The following is a 14,809-nucleotide window of genomic DNA, read 5'->3' as shown; positions in this document are numbered from 1 at the left end:
AAAAAAAAAGTATTTTTTGTGGGAAAAAAATTTAGAAAAAAACCCCCACAATTTTGCAACTTTTTTTTTATTTTTTTTCGTTTTTTCTACAGGGCACTACTCTGATAAAACTGATTGGGGGGGGGGGGGGGGGAAGGTCTTTCATATATTTAAAAAAAAAATTACATGGGAAATTACAAGGGACAATTCAGTGATCTGAGGGACTTGGAGCAAGGTCTGGTTATCTGGGCTGGACCAGCCAGGGGCAGCATCTCACGGTTAAACGTGTGAGGTTTTCTAGTGTATTTATGGGGGGAGATTTATCAAAACCTGTGCAGAGGAAAACTTGCCCAGTTGCCCATAGCAACCAATCAGATCGCTTCTTTCATTTTTAACAAGGCCTCTGCAAAATGAAAGTAGCGATCTGATTGGTTGCTATGGGCAACTTTTCCTTTGCACAGGTTTTGATAAATCTCGCCCATGGTGAATGGTGAGATTGAGGACGATCATCCAGTGAAAGGGCATCCGGTGGACATAACTCATCATCGAAAGGAGGAGGATGTCAGGATGTCAAGCTGCAGCCGTATACAACACTGGCGTCCAACTAACATCCACAACTTGCTGCTCTTTAGCACGCATGGGTGATACCAGCAGACACCCCACTCCAGGGGAGATTTATCAAAACCTGAGCAGAGGAAAAATTTCCCATAGCAACCAATTTAATTACTTATTTTTGGTTGCTAAGGGCAACTTTTACTCTGCACAGGTTTGAGAAACATGACCCGGTCAGATGGATCCAGATCTCTATAGAGAAACATGGCCTGGTCAGATGGATCCGGATCTCTATAGAGAAACATGGCCTGGTCAGATGGATCCAGATCTCAGTGGAGAAACATGGCCTGGTCAGATGGATCCAGATCTCTATAGAGAAACATGTTCTGGTCAGATGGATCCAGATCTCAGTGGAGAAACATGGCCTGGTCAGATGGATCCAGATCTCTATAGAGAAACATGGCCTGGTCAGATGGATCCAGATCTCTATAGAGAAACATGTCCTGGTCAGATGGATCCAGATCTCTATAGAGAAACATGGCCTCGTCAGATGGATCCAGATCTCAGTGGAGAAACTTGGCCTGGTCAGATGGATCCAGATCTCTATAGAGAAACATGGCCTGGTCAGATGGATCCAGATCTATTTGGAGAAACATGGCCTGGTCAGATGGACCCAGATCTCTTTGGAGAAACATGGCCTGGTCAGATGGATCCAGATATCTGTGGGGAAACATGGCCTGGTCAGATGGATCCAGATCTCTATAGAGAAACATGCCCTGGTCAGATGGATGCAGATCTCTATGTAGAAACATGGCCTGGTCAGATGGATCCAGATCTCTGTGGGGAAACATGGCCTGGTCAGATGGATCCAGATCTCTGTGGAGAAACATGGCCTGGTCAGATAGATCCAGATCTCTATAGAGAAACATGGCCTGCTAAGATGGGTCCAGGTTTTTGTGGAGAAACATGACCTGGTCAGATGGATCCAGATCTCTGTGGAGAAACATGGCCTGGTCAGATAGATCCAGATCTCTATAGAGAAACATGGCCTGGTCAGATGGATCCAGATCTCTGTGGAGAAACATGGCCTGGTCAGATGAATCCAGATCTCTATAGAGAAACATGGCCTGGTTAGATGGATCCAGATCTCTATAGAGAAACATGACCTGGTCAGATGGATCCAGATCTCTATAGAGAGACATGGTCTGGTCAGATGAATCCAGATCTCTATAGAGAAACATGGCCTGGTCAGATGGATCCAGATCTCTATAGAGAAACATGTCCTGGTCAGATGGATCCAGATCTCTATAGAGAAACATGTCCTGGTCAGATGGATCCAGATCTCTATAGAGAAACATGGCCTGGTCAGATGGATCCAGATCTCTATAGAGAAACATGGCCTGGTCAGATGGGTCCAGATCTCTATAGAGAAACATGGCCTGGTCAGATGGATCCAGATCTCTGTGGAGAAACATGACCTGGTCAGATGGGTCCAGATCTCTATAGAGAAACATGGCCTGGTCAGATGGATCCAGATCTCTGTAGAGAAACATGGCCTGGTCAGATGGATCCAGATCTCTATAGAGAAACATGGCCTGGTTAGATGGATCCAGATCTCTATAGAGAAACATGGCCTGATCAGATGGATCCAGATCTCTATAGAGAAACAAGTCCTAGTCTGATGGATCCAGATCTCTATAGAGAAACATGGCCTGGTCAGATGGATCCAGATCTCTATAGAGAAACATGGCCTGGTCAGATGGATCCAGATCTCTATAGAGAAACATGGCCTGGTTAGATGGATCCAGATCTCTATAGAGAAACATGGCCTGGTCAGATGGATCCAGATCTCTGTAGAGAAACATGGTCTGGTCAGATGGATCCAGATGTCTGTTTCCCTATGGCAGATGTTGACTATCATTATGACAATGCACCATTCACAAGGATTGAATAGTCAGGGATTAGTTTGAGGAGCATGACGAGTTTTCCTTGCTTCCCTGGTACCCAGAAAATAATCCAACAGACAGGTCTGGGATTATATCAGGACCTTCATCTAATGTAAGTGAAAGCCAAATGAGGTCCAATGTGCTACTAGATGTGGTTTGGATACATAATAGCAAATAATTACTTGCTGATTTATTAATTGGTCGCTCTGGTAAAAAAATCTCATTTTCAAACAACCTATTAGGGGGTCTGAGTTAATAGAGAGGGGTCTTCTGTTCAGGATCCTTACCTGTTGGCCAAAATGGAAAATGCTTACAAAGAATGTCTGTAGGACCCGTCTTTGTTTTACAGAAAATCCATTTATGTGAATGGACAGTGTAATACCTAATTTCTCCTGTGGTGGAGCTGTGGGTGGAAAACTTTGTGATATGCTTTATATGAAGAGACCCTTTTAGCAAGTAAGGATTGTTCAAGGAGGATAACCTCTATAGAGAACATACAAAGAAGTGTAACCATATTCATATCCATCTGCATGACCCAACCATGGAGTTACTCAGTGTGCACTGCCGGGAGGTCATTAGAGATGAAGATGGGCAGGAAAGGATGAACAAGTCTACTCTTTAAAAGGGGTACTCCGCCTCTAGACATCTTATCCCCTATCCAGCGGCAGGACCCCCACGATCTCTGTGCAGCAGAGATCTCTGTGCATCACAGCCTTGCCCCTTGTTACGTCACACCAAGCCCATTTAATGCAATTCTATGGGAGGGGGCGTGGCAGCGGCCACGCCCCCTCCAATAGACTTGCATTGAGGGGGCGTGGCTTGACGTCACAAGGGATATAGCCGTGACGTCGTGACCCCTGCTGCCCGCTCCAAGCATTCGGAACAAAATGTTCTGAACGATGGGGCAGCGGAGTACCCCTTTAACCCCTTAAGGACCCGGGGGGTTTCCGTTTTTGCTCTTTCGTTCTTTCCTCCTTACGTAAAAAAAAAATAAAAATTCTTTAAATTTTGCACCTAAAAATCAATATGATGGCTTTGTTTTTTGCCCCTCCAACTCTGTAATGACAGCAGTCATTTTACCCAAAAATCTACGGCAAAACGGGGAAAAAAAAATCATTGTGTGACAAAATTGAAGAAAAAACACCATTTTGTAACTTTTGGGGGCTTCCGTTTCTACACAGTACATTTTTCGGTACAAATGACACATTATCTTTATTCTGTAGGTCCATACGGTTAAAATGATACCCTACATAGGCTGCATTCACACCTCGTTTTTTACATACGGGTGCCGGATCCGGCTGCGGGAGGGGAAAACTGGGCGCTCCCCTACCCCAGCCGGATCAGCCCGTAAATCCATTTACTTTAATGAGCCGACCGGAGTCAAAACGGTGTACTACGGCTTTAGGTCGGGTCACAAAACCGGATACGGGTCAAAGCTGAGCCGACCGGAGTCACCGTTTTGACTCCGGTCGGCTCATTAAAGTAAATGGATTTACGGGCTGATCCGGCTGGGCTACAGGAGCGCCCGGTTTTCCCCTCCCCCAGCTGGATCCGGCACCCGTATGTAAAAAACGAGGTGTGAATGCAGCCTTATACAGGTTTGATTTTGTCGTACTTCTAAAAAAAATCATAACAACATGCACGAAAATGTCGATTTTTTTGCATACAGGCCGGTATGAGGGCTCATTTTCTGCACAATGATCTGAAGTTTTTATCGGTACCATTTTTTTATATTGATTGGACTTTTTGATCGCTTTTTATTCATTTTTTCATGATCTAAAAAGTGCCCAAAAATACGCTATTTTGGACTCTGAAATTTTTTTGCGCGTCCGTCATTGACCGTGCGGTTTAATTAACGATATATTTTTATAATTCGGACATTTCCGCTTGCGGTGATACCACATATGTTTATTTTTATTTTCACAGTTTTTTTTTTTTAAATGGGAAAAGGGGGGTGATTCAAACTTTTATTAGGGAAGGTGTTAAATGATCTAGGGGCTATAACACTGCACATACTGATCTTTTACATTGATCATGGTTATCCCATAGGATAACATTGATCAATGATTCTGCTGCTTGACTGCTCATGCCTAGATCTCAGGCACCGAGCAGTCATTTGTCGATCAGACACCCAGGAGGAAGGTAGGGGCCCACCTTGTGTGCTCCAGCTGTTCTGGACACCGCGATTTCGCCGCGGAAGTCCCGATCAGCCCACTGAGCTAGCCGGGAGTAGTTTAGTACAAATATTCAGCTTCATATTTCCCTATAACAGGAAGTAAATATATTACAGATGAGGGACCTTACCCTTTACCTCAGCACAGTATTTCTGCCATTGAGATGTAGGAAGCAGAAATTGACCTCCCTACCGTTGAGTAATAAGAAACCCTTTCTAGAGGCAGCCATTGTTTTGGCCAAAAGTCTACGGCCACCAAGTTTTCTACAAGACCAAAAAAAAAAACACAAGACACAGAATTTCCACAACATTTTTAATTGATATTGTTTATGTCAAACACAGTAAATTAATAATATCTACTAGTAAGAAGATCTGTATTTTTATAGAGGGGCGGACAATGCAAAGAAGCCGATAAATAGAGATTAAAAAGAGAACCAAAAAGGTTCAAAGAAATAGTACAGACAGCAGAGTGGAGTAAGCTGTATCCGGAAGAAGCCCACCACACGAGAAGGGACCATAGTCTACATGGTGGCCACCACAAAATATGAACCTCATATGCCATGGCGGCCACCACATATAAGAGGAGCTAGGGGACACCATATAAGAGCGGTGACCAACGACGTACAATGGCCACCACCAGACACAGGGATCCATATTGTATTGTGACCATCACCGGAAACGAGAACCATATTCTACGGTGACCACCACAGGAGACAAGGTGCATACTCTACACCGGAAAAGGGACAATGCCGACCGCTACAAGAGACATGATCCAAACTCTACAGTGAACACAAGATAAGTGACAGAGTTTACCCCTGTGGGACTGACTTTTCCTGCATAAATTAGTTCAGCTTTCCGGTGCTCCGGTGGGCTGGAAAAGGTGGATACATTCCTAGGAAAGAGCCTCCTAGGACTGTATCCACCTTTTCCAGCCCACCGGAGCACCGGAAAGCTGAACTAATTTATGCAGGAAAAGCCATCAACTGCCGAGCCGAGAAGTTCGTGACGAATCGAATTTACTGTAAGTTCGTTCATCTCTAATGACCGCCATGCGAGGAGATCCATACTGAAATAAGGAAGGCTCTTCTCTTACTTCTTGTTACCGTCTACCCACGCGTTTCCATAAATGATTATCAATTATACAATTGTCTAAGGAACTGCTGATGATTGCAAACATGGACTCCTTGGATAAACGGGATATTTGGAACCTATGCTGAGAAACCCTATGCTCTTTATGGTGACTAATACCATAGACCTCCCATAGGACCAAAGAGACAAATACTGGGACTGGCCCATGGATAAGTGACCTTGTTGCCCACAGCAACAAGTCCCCAACTTAAAGGGGTATTCCAGGAAAAAAAAAAGTTTTTTTTATATATATCAACTGACTCCAGAAAGTTAAAGAGATTTGTAAATTACTTCTATTAAAAAATCTTAATCCTTTCAGTACTTATGAGCTTCTGAAGTAAAGGTTGCTTGTTCTTTTCTGTCTAAGTGCTCTCTGATGACACCTGTCTCGGGAAATGCCCAGTTTAGAAGAGGTTTGCTATGGGGGATTTGCTTCTAAACTGGGCGTTTCCCGAGACACGTGTCATCAGAAAGGACTTAGACAGAAAAGAACAACCTTAACTTCAGAAGCTCATAAGTACTGAAAGGATTAAGATTTTTTAATAGAAGTAATTTACACATCTGTTTAACTTTCTGGAGCCAGTTGATATATAAAAAAAGATTTTTTTTCCTGGATAACCCCTTTAAAGGGGTACTCCACTGCTAGACATCTTATCCCCTATCCAAAGGATAGGGGATAAGATGTCTGATCGCAGGGGTCCCGCTGCTGGGGACCACCACGATCTCCCTGCTGCACCCGGTGTTTGTATAGAGCAGTGGTCTTCAAACTGTGGCCCTCCATATGTTGCAAAACTACAATTCCCAGCATGCCCGGACAGCCAACGGCTGTCCGGGCATGCTGGGAGTTGTAGTTTTGCAACATCTGGAGGTCCGCAGGTTGAGGATCACTGGTTTAGAGTGTAGGGTGCAGCGCCAGAGGCTTGTGATGTCACGGCCACACCCCCTCAATGCAGTCACGCCCCCTCCCATAGACTTGCATTGAGGGGGCATGGCCGTGACGTCACGAGCCTCCGCATCGCCGGTCAACGAAGTTCGCTGCGTGCATCAGATGTCTGAGGTGCTGCAGCCAAGATCGCGGGGGTCCCGCCGCTGGAGATCCTTTGGATATGGGATAAAATGTCCTGGGGGGCGGAGTACCCCTTTAAGCTGATACACGACTTGGTTGACGATAGCAACCAAAGTATATATCTTAAGCTGATGTCAGACTCTGAATGCCCATAGCAACCAGAGTCCATGTCTCAAGATGACAGCCCATTGGTTACTAAGGTCTACAGAAAGATGGATCCCACCTTGTTCATGTTCCCCTACGAGGAATGGAATTGGTTGGACCGATTCTCTGCATTGCCATTACTAGCGACAGGAAATACATATGAAATAAAAAATATGTCACAATCACGGTCTCCTCCGATATTTTAGTGTAGTGTAGGGTTTTAGTTGCCTCTAGTATGGGGTGAGCAATGTCATGACCAGGGACCGGAGTCATCTTTCCCAAAATGACGGAAATATTAATGCACCTTTATTTACACAAGTGTCCATAGCAACCATTCCGAATTTTACAAAGTTCTGTTGGGTTGCTATAGCCAAAGGGGCACAAGGTGTCCACAGTAACCAATCAGCAGTGGTTGCTATGAGCATCTGTGTCATTTTGAGCCCAAAAAGCGATTTTTTTAAATTTTTTTAAATTTTAGTTACCGTAATTTCCCCATAAATCTCCTATGCTTTCTGTAAAATCCGCATTGGCTCGTGACCCGTTCGCTAATAAGTTAAATAAATTAGGAAGATAATAAATGTAGTGTAACTTTTTAAGCCACTTGTTAGAGAAACACTCGAGATGGAGGACAACACAAAGCTACGAGGAGCAGCGACGGATTCTGACGGATCTACAACTTGTGTATTAGATGAAAAAAAAAAACCTTGATATGAAATGCGTTGTGCCTGCGTCGCTGCGTGTTGGTCCACCCGAGTAAAGGTGCGGGCGGATAACGTTCTGAAGCTTATCTTATGGAGGAATGCTCAAACATGGCCTCTGGAATGTACAAAATGCAAAAAAAAAAACAAAAAAAAAAAACAAAAAAAAAAAACAAAAAAAAAAAACAATGGCTAACTTTGCTACAGGACCTCGCCAAGGAGACGGTCCATCCCAATAAAGGAGCTCTACACACTTACTATGCTACCAAATGTTCTGTAGGAGTCTCTCCTAGAGATGAGCGAACTTACAGTAAATTCGATTTGTCACGAACTTCTCGGCTCGGCAGTTGATGACTTTTCCTGCATAAATTAGTTCAGCTTTCAGGTGCTCCCGTGGGCTGGAAAAGGTGGATACATTCCTACGAGACTCTTTCCTAGGACTGTATCCACCTTTTCCAGCCCACCGGAGCACCTGAAGGCTGAACTAATTCACGCAGGATAAGTCATCAACTGCCGAGCCGAGAAGTTCCTGACGAATCGAATTTACTGTAAGTTCGCTCATCTCTAGTCCCTCCTGAAGGCACGCTACTGTGTTAGTTCACCTTTTTTAGTCTCTGTGTTGAGAATTTACATCCTACCAGTCGGACCGACATCAAGGGTCATTGCCTGGAGTTTAAAAAAAATAAATAAAAAATCTATCTTTAAAGGGGTACTCCGGTGAAAAACGTTTTTTTTTTTTTTTCAAATCAACTGGTGCCAGAAAGTTAAACAGATTTGTAAATGACTTCTATTAAAAAAATCTTAATCCTTCCTGTCCTTATTAGCTGCTGAATACTACAGCGGAAATTATTTTCTTTTTGAAACACAGAGCTCTCTGCTGACATCAGGAGCACAGTGCTCTCTGCTGACATCTCTGTCCATTTTAGGAATGGTCCAGAGTAGCATATGTTTTTGCTATGGGGATTTTCTTCCACTCTGGACAGTTCCTAAAATGGACAGAGATGTCAGCAGAGAGCACTGTGCTCATGATGTCAGCAGAGAGCTCTGTGTTTCAAACGGAAAAGAATTTCCACTGTAGTATTCAGCAGCTAATAAGTACAGGAAAGATTAAGATTTTTTTTTAATAGAAGTCATTTACAAATCTGTCTAACTTTCTGGCACCAGTTGATTTAAAAAAAAAAATAAAAAATTTTCACCGGAGTACCCCTTTAAATTAAAATTAGTCTCCCCGAGAATTCAGCCATATGATATCTGTATATAGTGTAACCCTACAATCAGCCTAAGATATAACCTCGGTAAAACATTGTTATACGCTTCAGCCATATATCTGTATCTATCCTAGTGTAACCCTGCAATCAAATATGTAGAAGAAGAATGGCGCACTCACCACTCTGATCAATTCCTTCTTTATTCAGGTAACTTCAGGTACAGTCATGCATGATGCAGGGGCGCGTGACGCGCCCCTGCATCATGCATGACTGTACCTGAAGTTACCTGAATAAGGGTACGTTCAGAAGAGCGGATCCATAGCGTATTTTACGCTGCGGATCCGCCGCTGAAGGACCGCTGTATGCTGCCTTTACAGGTGCCTGCTCGGAGCGGCAATACGCCGCTATGAGCAGACACACTGCGATGTGCGATTTGCCTCACACATGTGCAGTATACTCGCACATCGCGGCAGCTCTCGGCCTAGCTCATAGAGCAGGGGGAGCGGCCGCGATGTGTGTGAGTACACCGCGCATGCGCAGCGACTCGCACATCGCTTCAGTGTGTCTGTTTGTATCGGCGTATTGCCGCTCCGAGCAGGCACCTGTAAAGGCAGCACACAGCAGTATTTCAGCATAAAATACGCTATGGATCCGCTCGTCTGAACGTACCTTAAGGGTATGTTCACACTGACAAATATGTGCGAGGAATTTGCGCTGAACAGATCCGCTCAGAAATTACAGTTTTTTTCCGCGTGGAATCTGCTCAGAATCTGCACGAAATTCCTCACAGAAATCAGTGCGGAATTCAGCGCGGCATAGGAGACATTGTTAAAGAAAATACTTTTTTTTTGGCGGGAATTCTGCCCAAAATCCGCGCGAACTTCCGCAGAAGTGTGGGGGCCTGAAACAAATTTTTACAATGACTTCTATGGGGTTAGGATTCGAATTCCGCATGAAGAAAGAACATGTTCATTCTTCATGCGGAACGGAATTCAGAGACAGAATTCTGCTAGCGGAAATTCCTCAGTGTGAACTTTTTCCGCGCAGAATCTGCTCAGAATCCGCGCGGAATTCCGCACAGAAATCATTTTTTTCTTTTGCGGGAATTCCAAGCAAAATCCGCACAATTTCCACCCGAACTTCCGCGGAAGTGTGGGGGCCTGAAACTAATTTTGACATTGACTTCTATGGGGTTAGGATGTAAATTCCGCATGAAGAAAGAACATGTTAATTCTTCATGCGGAACGGATATTCAGAGACAGATTTCCGCTAGCGGAAATTCCTCAGTGTGAACTGAGGAGCAGAAATTTCATTACATACTATGGGGTTTTTCACTGCTGAATGAATTGGAGAGGAATAAGTGAGCAGAATTACTCGAGGAAATTCCTCTCCAAACCTTCAGTGTGAACGTACCCTAAAAAAGGAATTGATCAGAGCGGTGAGTGCGACTGTCTTCACTCTTCTTCTACATATTTTCTATTAAGAACCGAGTCTCATGATCGTTCTGCGCCACCAGCTGACGTAATCCAGCTCCTACTCACTGCTGCTGGGCTCATTTAAGGAGCTTTTGTATTTCCAACAGAAGTGCCGTATGAAATCTCTCGCTCTACATTAACCCTACAATCAGCCTAACCTCTGTGAAATAAGGCCGAATGCCCTGATCCTATATATGAATTCTACAGGAAAAGCTGGCAGACTGTAAGCCCGCGTCCACCATTTATGATGCCAGTGGCCGGTTTTGCAGCCAAAGTCGTCAGAATTATTGAAATATGGGACCGGGAAACGCTCACACATTACACAATTTTTGCTCGGGTTGCAAGAGAGGGAATGTTCAGGCGGTAATGTGCTAGCAATGTAAACGTTTCGACAAGGACTATGTGGCCGGATGTCTAGCTGAGATACTGGACCTGACAGCACTCTGTAGGTTGAAGCTCCACCACAGTGTTAGCCCAAGACTTAAAAAGTTAACCTGGAATCATGAGGACAAAAAGGGAAAATGGAAGCTTCAGCTATTTGTTCCCACATCCCGGCCTTACCTTACCATTTTTTTTCCAGCTTTATCCCAAGACATGATTCCCCCAACATGCTTGTCTAAACCTTCTGACTGCCCATAAAACCCTAATTGTTTATCGGTTGTACCTTACTGCTATAACCCACCCACCCCCGATCCGACATCTCCCCCCTTCACTGGTCTTCTTCCCCGTAAACGTCATTCTGCTTGCGCTTCATGTTCTCGAAATCAAAGTCTGTTCCAGTCATTCTCTTGTAGATGTCTTTGATGTCGTTGCACGTGGTCTCAAAGTGCGTGGTGGCGTCGTAAGAACGTGAGCAGAACACCTGTCGCGGAAAGAGGAGAACGCAGATGTAAAGACAATGTAGTACAGGCATCTCACAGGTTACATGTCCATGTGAGGTCGGCACAACTGGGTCATGTGAGGAGATCGAGTTGCACAAAATATTTGATTTCAATGCATTTAAAAATCAGCGATTCCATTCAGAAAATCTTCAGCAAATACGCCACATGCGAACCCTGAGATTCAGACTAAGTGGTCCTGTTGCTGACTTGCAGCACAATAAATTGGTATTTTTTCGCAGCAAATGACTCCCTCATATGGGATTCTGACACCTTGGTAGGAGGAGGAGGAGGCACGTACCTGACTTTCTGAGCCATCATCAGTTGGTTCATACAGATCGCTGATAGCGACAAACCTGAAACAATAAAATGTCATTGTCATCAGACACCGTTACAAACAACAATCCAATCATTAAACCTACAGGTCCACGGTCTGTCTTAGATTTCTAGTAGATAACGGTGCGTGCGGCTCACAAACCGAATCGCTCAAGGTTATAGAACAATAATACCAGAATAATCCAAGGAACTGAACAAAACAGTCCTCAAAAGCTATAAAGGTCCCTTTAGGACCTTTCTCACAATGTTTGGACAATATAAGTGAATGTAGACTAATTAAAGGAGTACTCCACTCACAGACATCTTCTTCCTATCCAAAGAATTGGAAAAAATAGAAAAGAGCAGCACAACCTCTCATAGGTGTAATAGTGGGTGCAGGCAGTAGAAGGTCCCGGGTCAGGGGTCCCATGGATATTCACACCAAGAGAAACGAGGACCGCAGCACTCCTGGAGTGCTGCGGTCCTCGTTTCTCTTGGTGTGGATATCCAAAGAATTGGAGATTAGATGTCTGATTGCGGGGTTCCTGTCGCTGCGACCTCCTGCGATCTCAATGAAGCACCCGGCATTCTAGACAGTATATTTAGAAAGCTGGGTTTTATCGCCCGGAGACGTCACGCCACGCCCCCTCCATTCATGTCTATGGGAGGGGATGTGACACCATGAGGGGGCGCGGTGTGAGGTCAAGTCTCCGGCGGTGGAAACCCAGTGTTATAGACATACTATTTAAAATGCTGGGTGCTGCATATCGCGGGGGGTCCCAGCAGGGGGACCGCCGTGATCAGACATCTTATCCCCTATTCTTTAGATAGGGGATAAGATGTCTTTGGGCAAAGTACCCCTTTAATTACCCAAATGTTGTAATTCCTGATAAAATGTGGTTTGTAGTGTACTATAAAAGGTGAGGGGGATGCTGTATAGGCATTTTCTCGCCCTTTTTGTAGTACACTACGTACCACATTTTATCAGGAATTACAACATTTGGGCAATGTTCAATGAATATATCCACTCCTATGTTTATTTAGTATCCCTGAGTCTTCCTATAAATGTATTAAAGGGGTACTCCGGTGTTTTTTTTTAAATCAACTGGTGCCAGAAAGATAAACAGATTACTAAATAACTTCTATTAAAAAAAAAATTCTTAATCCTTCCGGTACTTATTAGCTGTTGAATACTACAGAGGAAATTCTTTTCTTTTTGGAACACAGAGCTCTCTGCTGACATCACGAGCACAGTGCTCTCTGCTGACATCTCTGTCCATTTTAGGAACTGTCCAGAGTAGGAGAAAATCCCCATAGCAAACATATGCTGCTCTGGACAGTTCCTAAAATGGACAGAAATGTCAGCAGAGAGCACTGTGCTCGTGATGTCAGCAGAGAGCTCTGTGTTCCAAAAAGAACACCATTTCCTCTGTAGTATTCAGCAGCTAATAAGTACTGGAAGGATTAAGATTTTTTGATAGAAGTAATTTACAAATCTGTTTAACTTTCTGGCACCAGTTGATTAAAAAAAAAAAATAAAAGTTTTCCACCGGAGTACCCCTTTAAAGGGCATTGTGCTGTCCTTACTTCTGATCTATAGGCTCCAAGAGCTCTAGCGCCGGCTCAATCTCCTTCTCGGGCTCGGTCGTCTCCACCGTGGTGCTGACAATAGCAATGTACTTCCCTTGTGCGGCCACGTTGTGCGCATATGAGATCATGCAGACGTAAATATCTGTACAGGAAGACATGAGCAGGATTTAGATCAGTGACGACACAGAAATAGTCCCTGGATATAACAGATGCCAGGTTACATAACATCCGCAGGGTTCTTATTCTAGATCACCTGATTTCCTGTTGACCTGGTTCTGTGGAATGATAATTTGGCAAGAGTTGGCATCATTGGTGTTCTTGATGGGGTGGCTCAGGATGCAGATGACACGGATCACCTGACCGGCCTTACGCACTCGGTCGGCAATATAGCTGGGGTCGCAGATCAGCTGCTTGCAACGTGCAACCTAAGAAGGGAATAAAAAAAAAAGAATATGAAGAGCATAAGTGCACGCTTGCATTGGCATCATGATTTATTTAAAGGGGTATTCCAGGCAAAACCTTTTTTTATATATACATCAACTGGCTCCGGATAAGTTAAACAGATTTGTAAATTACTTCTATTAAAAAATCTTAATCCTTCCAATAGTTATTAGCTTCTGAAGTTTTCTGTCTAACTGCTCAATGATGATGTCACGTCCCGGGAGCTGTGCATGATGGGAGAATATGTCCAAAGGAACTGCACAGCTCCCGGGACGTGAGTCATCAGAGAGCAGTTAGACAGAAAACAGCAACTCAACTTCAGAAGCTAATAACTATTGGAACGATTAAGATTTTTTAATAGAAGTAATTTACAAATCTGTTTATCTTTCCGGAGCCAGTTGATATATATATATATATATATATATATATATATATAAATAAATAAAAAGTTTTGGCCTGGAATACCCCTTTAAATGAAACCAAGCCGCCATGCCAGTCCAAGCCCATGGACAAGAGTGGAATCTGGGGCACAGAACACTGTACAAACTCTATGTAGATCAGTGTTTCCCAACCAGTGTGCCTCCAGCTGTTGCAAAACTACAACTCCCAGCATGCCCGGACAGCCAAAGGCTGTCCGGGCATGCTGGGAGTTGTAGTTTTGCAACAGCTGGAGGCACACTGGTTGGGAAACACTGATGTAGATTATCCCCTGGGTGCAATCACTACAGTCCAAGGCAACAATGACTTACCATGTTACCCATACAATGCTCTGGAATCCTACAGGCACATCTCCCCAGATACATATATATATATATATATATATATATTTATATACAAAGCTAAGGACCAGATATGAAACCACATAGGAAAGGCAAAAGCACCTAGATCCTGCCCAGACAGCTCACCTACCTCCAGTATCCATGGAACTTACCTCTCCCTCTGACTTTACACCAACAACTTTTCCTTTTTCCATCACAATCTCATCCACGCTTTTGTTTAACATGTACGTCCCGCCATAGATAGCACTGAGCCTGTACAGAGGGAGATGAGAGGAAGAGAGCGGCATTAGCTTCATTCAGGTATATCATTTATATCTATTAAGAGGATAAGTGAACGCTGACTACTAGAGATGAGCGAACTTACAGTAAAAATTCGTCGATTCGTCACGAACTTCTCGGCTCGGCAGTTGATAACTTTTCCTGCATAAATTAGTTCA

At 44.0% G+C, this 14,809-nt stretch overlaps 1 protein-coding gene across 1 annotated transcript in view; it reads right to left on the bottom strand.

Moving 5' to 3' along the window:
* Positions 1-9,478: 9,478 nt before the first annotated feature.
* GDI1 (GDP dissociation inhibitor 1) overlaps positions 9,479-14,809 on the bottom strand; it is a 30,606-nt gene continuing 25,275 nt past the window's right edge. Inside the window, exons 7-11 of the mRNA XM_056539166.1 lie at positions 14,525-14,624; positions 13,406-13,577; positions 13,150-13,294; positions 11,549-11,603; positions 9,479-11,231 (exon numbers count right to left, since the gene is read on the bottom strand). Coding sequence (XP_056395141.1) covers positions 11,079-11,231; positions 11,549-11,603; positions 13,150-13,294; positions 13,406-13,577; positions 14,525-14,624 — 625 coding nt within the window. The 3' untranslated portion in view covers positions 9,479-11,078. The remainder of the gene's footprint in view (positions 11,232-11,548; positions 11,604-13,149; positions 13,295-13,405; positions 13,578-14,524; positions 14,625-14,809) is intronic.

This window comes from Hyla sarda, chromosome 9 (assembly GCF_029499605.1).
Source record: "Hyla sarda isolate aHylSar1 chromosome 9, aHylSar1.hap1, whole genome shotgun sequence".
Lineage (NCBI taxonomy): Eukaryota > Metazoa > Chordata > Amphibia > Anura > Hylidae > Hyla > Hyla sarda.
Note: the sequence above shows the minus strand (reverse complement) of the source record. Positions and strands in the feature narration are given on the sequence as shown.